The 12,817-nt window shown below is 38.9% G+C and overlaps 1 protein-coding gene across 1 annotated transcript in view; it reads left to right on the top strand.

Moving 5' to 3' along the window:
* The window catches only part of LOC144807477 (uncharacterized), a 106,649-nt gene extending 102,381 nt beyond the window's left edge, over nt 1-4,268 (top strand). Inside the window, exon 5 of the mRNA XM_078673122.1 lies at nt 1,148-4,268. Within this exon, the coding sequence (XP_078529248.1) occupies nt 1,886-3,055 (1,170 nt within the window). The 5' untranslated portion in view covers nt 1,148-1,885 and the 3' untranslated portion in view covers nt 3,056-4,268. The remainder of the gene's footprint in view (nt 1-1,147) is intronic.
* Nucleotides 4,269-12,817: the final 8,549 nt, after the last annotated feature.

The following is a 12,817-nucleotide window of genomic DNA, read 5'->3' as shown; positions in this document are numbered from 1 at the left end:
GATAAGTTGGTGATAGTACAAAAAGCATTGATAAACACAATCATCAATACGTTCATTAACGCTTTCTATGCTCATGACGAGCTCAGCTCGTCATGAGTTACGCCTGTCGTACGCTCATGACGAGCTCAGCTCGTCATGTAACGCGGGTTTCCGCAAACTGACGCACACAGCGGGAAAACCGCTAGCGCGCAAGGGGTTAACATGCACTATCCACACTTAATTATAAACACCAGGAGTGCAGGATGCACGGGACAGGGGCGGTTTTCTAAAGGGGTATAAGAGGTCATTAGATCTCCTTAGCAGCCGCTTAGGAGGTCCTCTGAGTTAGACCTCGGCAGTGATAGGTCCAGGAACAGCGGGATCATGACACCAGCTATCAACTGCACTGTTCTGCCTTGGGTTACAATCAGCAGCCTAGCACACATTTTGAGCCACGTAGGAGAACATTACACTGAAGACGGTTGACAAACAATAAATCATTATGATCAGGCAATAATCGGGAGGCGCGCACAGGGTGCACCGAAACTGCCTGCAAGCATATTCCAAGAAAGCCCACAAGATAAAAGCATCCTGCCCCTTGTGTTGGCACACCGTGAACAGAACGTACACAGTTTCAGTCTCTTCACAGACAGGAGCAATAGAGCAATGTCATAACATGAACTGCAAAATGAAATTTAACCTATACATGGGTTAACAGTAATTTACATAATATATCTTCTTCACAATGCGCCTTGCATTCCCTTTGTTATGTACTTCCTGAAGAGTTACCTTTGTTATACACTTCCTGAAACTGAAGAAACAGCAGCTCATCCTGAGTCCTCTTTTTCTACAATCTGTTCTTGTTTAAATGAAATCTTAACCATATGCATCTACCTAAACCTGTACCTGTAGCATGTGGGTGCTCTGTGAGCGCACTTTCTTTATTAAGCTACTTTGTAAACATTGGCAAATCACCTCCTTTTCTGAAGTAAATAAGATGTGACTTCTTTGATAGAGATTTTAGTTAAATATCCGTGTATGAGGAAAAATCCTTCTGTAACGTTCAAAGATGGTAAAGAAGAAATGTCTTGTACCACAATTTAAACATTATGTATTTAATTCTTTCATGTTTACATTTAGTAATTTAACATCATTTTACATCCAACAGGAAACAAGCCTTGAATACATGAAATGATAAGGGATTTAGAAGATACTACTGTAAATCACCAAAAACAATGAAAAACTGAGCTCCAGTATTCAAGGCGGCATCAGCAACGTCATATTGACGAACCTGAACGTTAACTGACGGATCCTGGAAGAAGCTGTCAAGGGCAATTCAGTGAATTTAAGAGTCTGAGCCGAGCACCTCCACTCCACAAAACTAAGAAATAACCGCTGGAAAATTAAGGCAACAACACTGACAAAGCAACTCTCTTGTAAACAGGTGTCCAACACCAACTTTGATCCTGGTATTGAAATGATGTGTTTACAGAAGTGCTCCGCTTTCTTAAAATGATAACAGACGCCCATTCAGTGCGCTCGGTGTATGGTAAACTCTTTCTAGCCAAACCACAGGAACCCGAGAAAAGAACAATGGTGTGGCGCCAGACAATTGACGTGTAAAAGAAAGACGAGTTCTGCTATCTAAAATACAAGTTCATGTCCCAGTTTGTGCCGACCAGAAGGAAGATGGATCATTATCCCTAACTGTGCAAAACATTTAACCATTCCAAAGACACTATCGCCCACAAAGAAGCCTTGCACTCTTTATGAGTGCGACGGTTTTTTGGTGACCTTGAGTGTGGCAGGTGTTTCGTGACATTTGCACTTTATTAAATCAGAAAGCAAATGTGCAAAATATCACACATACAGGGAATGTGAGAACAACACAAGTGCTTTATCAGCCATGTTTGCCCATCAGGAAACACAGTCATGGGATGCAGGCAAATATATACCAGACTCGGAGACATTAACCAAGAAAGAAGAACATTACACATGCTTTAGTTTATCATCAGAACTAAATCACCATCAGCAAACACACACAGGTGACAAACCATTCGAGTGCACTGAATGTGGGAGCAGTTTTAGTTACTCTTCAGCATTAAGGAATCATCAGCGTGCACACACAGGGGAAAAACCATTCAAATGCAGTGAATGTGAGAAGAGCTTTAGTGATGTATCAATCCTACAAAGACATCAGCGAACACACACTGGGGAAAAACCCTACCATTGCAATGATTGTGGAGAGAGCTTTAGACATTCCTTAACATTAAGGAATCATCAGCGAATACACACGGGGGAAAAGCCATTCAAGTGCAGTGAGTGTGTGAAGAGCTTTAGTCGGTTACCATATCTGCAAACACATCAGCGAACACACACGGGGGAAAAACCATATGATTGCAATGAATGTGGAAGGTGTTTTAGTGATTCCTCAACTCTCAGAATTCATCGGCGAACACACACAGGGGAAAGACCATTCAAATGCACAGAATGTGCGAAGAGCTTTAGTCAGTTAGGAAACTTACAAAGACACCAACAAACACACACAGGGGAAAAGCCATTTAAGTGTGGTGAATGTGTGAAGAGCTTTAGTCAATCATCAGTCTTACACAGGCATCAGCGAACACACACAGGGGAAAAACCCTACCATTGCAGTGAATGTGTGAAGAGCTTTAGTCAATTATCATACTTACAAAGCCATCAGCGAACACACACTGGGGAAAAACCCTACCATTGCAGCGAATGCGGAAGTAGTTTTATTGACTCTTCAGCATTAAGGATTCACCTGCGGATTCACACCGGGGAAAAGCCATTCAAGTGCAGTGAATGTGTGAAGAGTTTTAGTCAGTTATCAATCCTGCAAAGTCATCAGAGAACACACACTGGGGAAAAACCATACCATTGCAGCGAATGCGGAAGTAGTTTTAGTAACTCCTCAAATCTAAGGATGCATCAGAGAACGCACACAGGGGAAAAGCCATACAAGTGCACTGAATGCGCGAAGGCCTTTAGTCGATTATCAATACTACACCGCCATAAGCAAAAACACACCGTCCTTGATCACACGTTGAAATAATCCTCGAGGTACAGGGAATTCGTCAAGATTTTAAGTACATTAACAATAATACTGACGCATCTGTCGAAATACAAAGGAGCAAACAAGTGCAGTTGTTGGGAGATTAAGGAATTACAGAAAACTATAACATTATAATTATTTGGAACATTCAAATACCAGATGATAAAAAGTAGATGATAGAAGACCCGGCTAGCAGGAAAGAAGTAAAACATAGATATTTGTTGAATTATGAAAGCGTTTATTGTCAGCGATTGTTCATTTCCCTACAGGCAGGAAGAAACATGAAGCACCAGGAAACACTTTGGGAGACGAGCATAATGTGGACGTTGTGAAGAAACACGTGTTGGCTGGTTTTATTTCACTCTGTACTGATCTGGATTGACTTATAAATCCATCTGCTTGAAAAACTTGAGATGTCAACCTTCATTATTTCTACAAGATCATTGTGTTAGAATTTTGTTTTTTACACTAAAACCCACTGCATTCAGGCGTGTGCACAGGACTTTTGTTCATATTGTACGTGTGGGTTCACATCCACACTTGTGCAGGGGTTGTTTTACTTGGGTTTGTTCTCCCCTGACCTGTTTGCACCGTGTACTCATTAGCCACTGTTAAGAATCCTATACGCACATGTTAGAGCACCATCACTTCCTGTGAATAATCTAAACCCCTCACCATACAGTAACAACTTATTTATTACATGCCGTTCACTCATTTATCCCTTCAATTAAGAGTTCTGTTATCACTGAATTTATTGATGCTCATGCAAGAAAGGCGGTGTCAGTCATACCGAGCTGTCTCTGGTGTTCTGCCAGTTCATATTTCTATAAACCCTACCTTGAAGAAGGAATGAATAACACTGTTAATCTATAAACACTAAATTAACAAATCACTTTTAGGAGGAAGCTGCAACTTGGGCTACTTGCAAGTAATAGGATGCTCTGGGACATATATCCGCAGCTTTCGTTTAATCATTGAGGTGAACGCCTATGGAATCCTTGTAGTCAGCCTGTCTACCTTTGAATGTTTAACAAGCATATAATGATTTTTAGATGTGGGATTACATTATGATTTTCATTGTTTCCTACCAGTGTTTATGAATTGATTAGGTAATGTTAAAATACATTTTTGACATTGATGTATTCTTCTGTACTATAGATGTGTTGATTTTATGGAATATACATTCATTCTAAAATAAATCTTAAGTGAATAATCACTCGCATTTTCATTGGGAGGTAGGAGGGGCTGATGTAACACTGTTGGTCAATCAAAACTTCAATTGGAAACTACAGACACTCACAGCCAGAGGATTCCAGTCTGTTGAGCACCACTTACTCATCCTCGCTGATCGAAGTAAGTGTAGTAGATCTGGTCCCCTCCTCCCATGTTCAGATGAAGGGCTAGCGCGCTGAGTTCAGAACATTCTGCAAATCAAGATTTCACGGTGTGAACTATAATTGCAAGACAATCATGTAAGTATTAAAACTATGGGGGGGAATGCCAAGTCCTGTGTGAACATGGCAATTATGCACCTCAAACAGGAGTGCAAACATTTATCACTTTAACAACATTGCACACACCCTCTCACCTGTGCTTCCACTTTACGATCCAAACCAGGCCATCAAAAACCATGCTTTATCCTACATTTAGTGGCGGCACTCCTAGATGACATGAGTGGGCAGTTTCTAAACTTCTTTGTTTAACCCCTTCCACGCTCATGACGAGCTCAGCTCATCATGAGTTACGCCTGTTGTACGCTCATGACGAGCTGAGCTCGTCATGAACTGCGGCTTTTCGCAAAAGTCAGCGCAACAGCGGGAAAACCCGCATCGCGCATGGGGTTAAAGCAATCAGGAGGAATCAACTTCTCTCCTCCTATCAACAAAGTATTCTCTATAGATAATTCATTTGCCACATTACAATAAAGTTGCAACATATTTTCAACTGACTTCTATTCCACCCAACCTGTGGTCGCCAATTTCACAACAACTCAATAAAACGTCTTCTCTGAGAGCATCACACCATGCATCCATGCCAGAAAAAATGAAACAATCTTCCACACTAGCAATGATACATTCCTCATCCAGACCATCCGTCTCGCTTGCGTCTTCAATGAAATGGTATCCTGGCAAAAAATCTGCTCTTACGTTTTTTCCTCCTGCAATAAGAATAACCGTGAAATGAAATTCTTTATTTATTTATTTATTTATTTGCTTGTTAAGCGCCTGAGTCAATTCCCGAAGGGATATCTCTGCGCTGTTACATGCGTTTAGGCAGTTTACTGTATGAATTAGCGCTGAGGAGGGGAGATCTGGTAAATTTAAGGCAAGGTAAAGAGGTAGGTTTTCAGTTTTTTCCTAAATAGTTCTAGGTTCCTGGTCTGTTTCAGTTCGGTGGGTAGGGAGTTCCAAAGGATAGGTCCTTTATAAGACAGTGCTCGTCCTCCCTGTCTGGCTCTTCTTATCTTTGGGACCTGAAGCAGTAGATGGTTACTGAAGCGTAGTGTGCGTCCAGGGATGTAGGGCATGAATTTTTCTTTTAGATAGCTGGGGCTGGTACCAAACAGGCATCTGTATATAATATTGCAGATTTTAAATTTAATGCGCTGCTTTACTGGTAGCCAGTGATGTTGGCGAAGTAAAGGACGGGAAGGCGTTCTGGGAGGAGCATTGAGGGCCAGTCTGGCTGCCGTATTTTGGACGACCTGAAGTTTATCTAGCTGTTCTTCATTCGCTGAGATGTATAGTCCGTTGCAGTAATCCATTCTGCTTGATTTTTTCTTGCTAGTCAGGCCAATCGTGTAGTTATTTTTTTATGTTATTTCCCTAAATACATTTTTGACATTTATGTATTCTTCTGTACTATGGATGTGTTGGTTTCATGGAATATACATTCATTCTAAAATAAATCTTAAGTGAATAATCACTCGCATTTTGTAAGCTCTTTGTGATTTTCTTATTTCCCTAAATAATATCTACCAGGGGGTCGTGGTCAGTTCTTAAGTAAAACCTCCTTCCTCTTAAGTATGGTTTGAACTATTGGATCACTGACATTATATCGACCACAAAAATATCGAGATACAATAATATCGAGGATAAAATATCGAGGGACAAAATATCGACTGCCTATCTTCAAACAGGTAAGTACTAAAATATCGACTCAAAAATATCGAGTTACAAAAATATAAACTGTCAAAATATCGTTTTTTTATATATCTTTAAATTAAGTTAAAACTAATCTAATAATAAATATATTTAATATAAACTTTGTTAAATTTTTTAAATAAATGTAATATTAATAAATACTTAATGTAAATTAAAAAAAGATATGACAAAAATAATACATATATATATATAAATACATATTATTAAATAAACATATATAATATTTTTACCGTAGCATAGCAAAATGGTTAAAATTTATTGTACCAACACTAGTGAGTTCAACAGTAGCGAAAGCGTTGGATAGCGTATGGGTAAAATTTACTATTCCCACTCCAGTGGGTGCAACAGTAGGGAAAGCGTTGGATAGCGTAGGGGTAAAAATTACTATTCCAACTCCAAAGAGTGCAACAGTAGGGAAAGCGTTGGATAGCGTAGGGGTAACAATTACTATTTCCACTCCAGTGGGTGCAACAGTAGGGAAAGCATTGGATAGCGTAGGGGTAAAAATTACTATTCCCATTCCAGTGGGTGCAACAGTAAGGAAAGCGCTGGATAGCGTAGGGGTAAAAATTACTATTCCCATTCCAGTGGGTGCAACAGTAGGGAAAGCGCTAGATAGCGTAGGGGTAAAAATTACTATTCCAACTCCAAAGAGTGCAACAGTAGGGAAAGCGTTGGATAGCGCAGGGGTAACAATTACTATTCCCACTCCAGTGGGTGCAACAGTAGGGAAAGCATTGGATAGCGTAGGGGTAAAAATTACTATTCCCACTCCAGTGGGTGCAACAGTAGGGAAAGCGTTGGAAAGCGTAGGGGTTAAAATTACTATTCCCACTCCAGTGGGTGCAACAGTAGGGAAAGCGTTGGATAGCGTAGGGGTAAAAATTACTATTCCAACTCCAAAGAGCGCAACAGTAGGGAAAGCGTTGGATAGCGTAGGGGTAACAATTACTATTCCCACTCCAGTGGGTTCAACAGTAGGGAAAGCGTTGGATAGCGTAGGGGTAAAAATTAATATTCCCACTCCAGTGGGTGCAACAGTAAGGAAAGCGCTGGATAGCGTAGGGGTAAAAATTACTATTCCCACTCCAGTGGGTGCAACAGTAGGGAAAGCGTTGGAAAGCGTAGGGGTTAAAATTACTATTCCCACTCCAGTGGGTGCAACAGTAGGGAAAGCGTTGGAAAGCGTAGGGGTTAAAATTACTATTCCCACTCCAGAGGGTGCAACAGTAGGGAAAGCGCTAGATAGCGTAGGGGTAAAAATTACTATTCCCACTCCAGTGGGTGCAACAGTAGGGAAAGCGCTGGATAGTGTAGAGGTTAACATTACTATTCCCACTCCAGTGGGTGCAACAGTAGGGAAAGCGCTGGATAGCGTAGGGGTTAAAATTACTATTCCCACTCCAGTGGATGCAACAGTAGGGAAAGCGTTGGATAGCGTAGGGGTAAAAATTACTATTCCCACTCCAGTGGGTGCAACAGTAGGGAAAGCGCTGGATAGCGTAGGTGTAAAAATTACTATTCCCACTCCAGTGGGTGCAACAGTAGGGAAACCGTTGGATAGCGTAGGGGTTAAAATTACTATTCCCACCCCAGTGGGTGCAACAGTAGGGAAAGCGTTGGATAGCGTAGGGGTAAAAATTACTATTCCCACTCCAAAGAGTGCAACAGTAGGGAAAGCGTTGGATAGCGTAATGGTAAAAATTACTATTCCCACACCAGTGGGTGCAACAGTAGGGAAAACGATGGATAGCGTAGGGGTGAAAATACTATTCCCACTCCAGTGAGTGCAACAGTAGAAAATGTAAATACTTCATAAATAAATATAATTAATAGAAATATTATTACCAATTAAATTTAATTTCCAATACCAATTACTTTTATTTACCAATTAAATTTTATGTAATGGACAATTATCAATTATTTAACAATTTTAATTAATTTACATAATTAATTAATTATTATTAAATTACTTCCCACCCTATCCCCCTATAAACTCACAACCCTCTACAGAAAATAATTTACTAATTATTAGTTATTTATCAATTACATATTTATAATTAATTACCAATTATATTTAAATAATTACCAATTAATAATTAATTAACACTTATTATTAATTTACATAATTAATTAATTATAATTAAATTACTTCACACCCTATTCCCCTATAAACCCACAACCCGCTACAGAAAATAATTTACAAAAAATTAATTATTGATCTATTAATCAATTAATATTAATTACCAATTATATTTTAATTAATTACCAATTAATAATTAAATAACAATTATAATATTTTACATAATTATTAATTATATTTAAATTACTTCCCACCCTATTCCCCTATAAACTCACAACCCGCTACAGAAAATAATTTAAAATGTAATATTAATAAATACTTAATGTAAATTAAAAAAAAGATATAACAAAAATAATACAGATATATATATATATATATATATATAAATACATATTATTAAATAAACATATATAATATTTTTACCGTAGCATAGCAAAATGGTTAAAATTTATTTTAACAACACTAGTGAGTTCAACAGTAGCGAAAGCGTTGGATAGCGTAGGGGTAAAATTTACTATTCCCACTCCAGTGGGTGCAACAGTAGGGAAAGCGTTGGATAGCGTAGGGGTAAAAATTACTATTCCAATTTCAAAGAGTGCAACAGTAGGGAAAGCGTTGGATAGCGTAGGGGTAAAAATTACTATTCCCACTCCAGTGGGTGCAACAGTAAGGAAAGCGCTGGATAGCGTACGGGTAAAAATTACTATTCCCACTCCAGTGGGTGCAACAGTAGGGAAAGCACTGGATAGTGTAGGTGTAAAAATTACTATTCCCACTCCAGTGGGTGCAACAGTAGGGAAAGCGCTGGATAGCGTAGGGGTTAAAATTACTATTCCCACTCCAGTGGGTGCAACAGTAGGGAAAGCGCTGGATAGCGTAGGGGTTAAAATTACTATTCCTACTCCAGTGGGTGCAACAGTAGGGAAAGCGCTGGATAGCGTAGGGGTAAAGATTACTATTCCCACTCTAGTGGGTGCAACAGTAGGAAAAGCGTTGGATAGCGTAGGGGTTAAAATTACTATTCCCACTCCAGTGGATGCAACAGTAGGGAAAGCGGTGGATAGCGTAGGGGTAAAAATTACTATTCCCACTCCAGTGGGTGCAACAGTAGGGAAAGCGCTGGATAGCGTAGGGGTAAAAATTACTATTCCCACTCCAGTGGGTGCAACAGTAGGGAAACCGTTGGATAGCGTAGGGGTTAAAATTGCTATTCCCACTCCAGTGGGTGCAACAGTAGGGAAAGCGCTGGATAGCGTAGGGGTTAAAATTACTATTCCCACTCCAGTGGGTGCAACAGTAGGGAAAGCGCTGGATAGCGTAGGGGTAAAAATTACTATTCCCACTCCAGTGGGTGCAACAGTAGGGAAACCGTTGGATAGCGTAGGGGTTAAAATTACTATTCCCACTCCAGTGGGTGCAACAGTAGGGAAAGCGTTGGAAAGCGTAGGGGTTAAAATTACTATTCCCACTCCAGTGGGTGCAACAGTAGGGAAAGCGTTGGATAGCGTAGGGGTAAAAATTACTATTCCCACTCCAGTGGGTGCAACAGTAGAGAAACCGTTGGATAGCGTAGGGGTTAAAATTACTATTCCCACTCCAGTGGGTGCAACAGTAGGGAAAGCGCTGGATAGCGTAGGGGTTAAAATTACTATTCCCACTCCAGTGGGTGCAACAGTAGGGAAAGCGCTGGATAGCGTAGGGGTAAAAATTACTATTCCCACTCCAGTGGGTGCAACAGTAGGGAAACCGTTGGATAGCGTAGGGGTTAAAATTACTATTCCCACTCCAGTGGGTGCAACAGTAGGGAAAGCGTTGGAAAGCGTAGGGGTTAAAATTACTATTCCCACTCCAGTGGGTGCAACAGTAGGGAAAGCGTTGGATAGCGTAGGGGTAAAAATTACTATTCCCATTCCAAAGAGTGCAACAGTGGGGAAAGCGTTGGCTAGCGTAATGGTAAAAATTACTATTCCCACACCAGTGGGTGCAACAGTAGGGAAAACGATGGATAGCGTAGGGGTAAAAATACTATTCCCACTCCAGTGAGTGCAACAGTAGAAAATGTAAATACTTCATAAATAAATATAATTAATAGAAATATTATTACCAATTAAATTTAATTTCCAATACCAATTACTTTTATTTACCAATTAAATTTTATTTAATGGACAATTATTAATTATTTAACCATTTTAATTAATTTACATAATTAATTAATTATTATTAAATTACTTCCCACCCTATCCCCCTATAAACTCACAACCCACTACAGAAAATAATTTAATAATTATTAATTATTTATCAATTACATATTTATAATTAATTACCAATTATATTTTAATTAATTACCAATTAATAATTAATTAACAATTATTATTAATTTACATAATTAATTAATTATAATTAAATTACTTCCCACCCTATTCCCCTATAAACCCACAACCCGTAACAGAAAATAATTTACTAAAAATTCATTATTGATCTATTAATCAATTATTATTAATTACCAATTATATTGTAATTAATTTACTATTAATAATTAATTAATTAATAATTAATTAACAATTACAAATATATTACAGATTTAATTAATTATAATTAAATGACTTCCCACCCTATTCCCCTATAAACCCACAACCCGCTACACATTTATATTACACAATTATTAAAAACGTACCTTATTTTCGATTTTTTGGTTGTCTATATTCTATCTAGTCGATATTATGTCTAGTCTATATTTTTGATTCGATATTTTGGCTATTAATATCGATATTACTCGATATTTTTGTAGTCTATATTATGTCTGGTCGATATTTTGTCCAGTCTATATTTTTACCTCGATATTATGTCCAGTCGATATTTTGGAATCGATATTATGTCTGTTTACCCTGGAGGTAATAATCCTTTACTGGACCAACATTCCATAAACTTTTTAATGGAAATAATAGTGATAAATGCAATCAAATATATAATCAGAGGCATATCAATACCATCTATTTTTACTACAACTAGAGGGTCGCTATATTTACTTTAGTTAGATACACTATTAATTTTCGTACATTCCTCAGATAGAATCAGTTCCTCTACTCTTCTGTCCAAGTCATCTGCATCACTGCAAGATCTTTTTTCTTCGACACTTCTTACAGGTATGTGTTTACCACCCTTGCAGACTTTGCCAAAACGACCCACCTTTTTAAATGTTCAGCCTTCTTGTGCAATTGCTGGGCAATTTTGAAAATGTGACATATGGGTGCTAGAACCACACCAATAATATATTTGTTTAGTTGTTACACGTCTTTCATTTCTACGATTAGTTATCACGAGTAAGAGGTTTACTTTACATTTCCCAATTGAGCATTGATCTTTGTTACTGACATATGTGACCCTTCCGATTCTAATTATTTTTCATCCTTCTGAGAACATTCCATTCTTTTTGCCATATCAATTGTCTTAGGCAATTGATGAGGCAAAAGATGTAAAAACCTCTCAATTGTCAAAGGACGCTAATCTTTTAATAGCAGTAACGTAAGAATCACTGGACTCATCCAGTCTTTGAATACAAGTAAAGAGTTGTATCTAAGAACTGCCAGGTCCACCTTTCCCTTAACACCTTGGGTGCTCATGAAGAGCTCAGCTCGCCATAAGCACAGCGCCGACCTCACAGCGTGACGAGCCGCGCTCGTCACAAGCACCGTAGCGCCACACGCGGCCCCCTCCACCCCGCCCCACGGCAAAGGGGTTAAATTATGTAACAAGTTGTTTCTCAGTAATCTGAAGGTCATCAAGTTCTTCGTCATCTGTACAAGTGTATTCTGGAAAATGATCGAACACCTTTTGCCCTTCAACACCTTGATAATAATATAGTATATTTTTTTTTAGATCAGATCTATATTTTAAACCATCTATAGCACCTTAGCGTGCGTTGAATGATCTGAACCACAGACGTCATTTCAAAGGTGGATCTCCTGGTTCTTGAAGAAATGGGCTGTGTGGTGTGACTGCTTGCATTTTACTTCTGTGTACTAGCCACAATATGAACTTGTAAAACAAATAATTAGAAGTAAGTATGAATGTATAATCAAGCAATGCATGAAGAAATACACACTCTTTAAAATATAGGTATACCCTTTAAAAACATTTTACTCATGGGTGGTGTTCGAGGCTGCAGCCGAAGCTTTGGGGCAATTTCAGTCATACAAAGCTACAGCATAAGCTGCGCATTATAGAGCATAATAGTATTTGGAAATCCCTTTGACTTACCAAGAACACCAAAATTGCATCACTGGTGAATTACCACATACAAAGAAGAAGTCAGATTGGGCATCCTGAGTAACGAAGTCAAGTCAAGTCAAGTAAAAAAATTTATATAGCGCGCTACTCACCCAGAGGGTCTCAAGGCGCTTGAGGGAGAGGGGTTAGCTATTGATCGAACAGCCAGGTCTTGAGTTGCTTTCTGAATGAGAGGTGGTTCTGTGTAAGACGGAGGTGGGTGGGGAGGGAGTTCCAGGTTTTGGCCGC

Source organism: Lissotriton helveticus, chromosome 1_2 (genome assembly GCF_964261635.1).
Source record: "Lissotriton helveticus chromosome 1_2, aLisHel1.1, whole genome shotgun sequence".
Taxonomy (NCBI): domain Eukaryota; kingdom Metazoa; phylum Chordata; class Amphibia; order Caudata; family Salamandridae; genus Lissotriton; species Lissotriton helveticus.
Note: the sequence above shows the minus strand (reverse complement) of the source record. Positions and strands in the feature narration are given on the sequence as shown.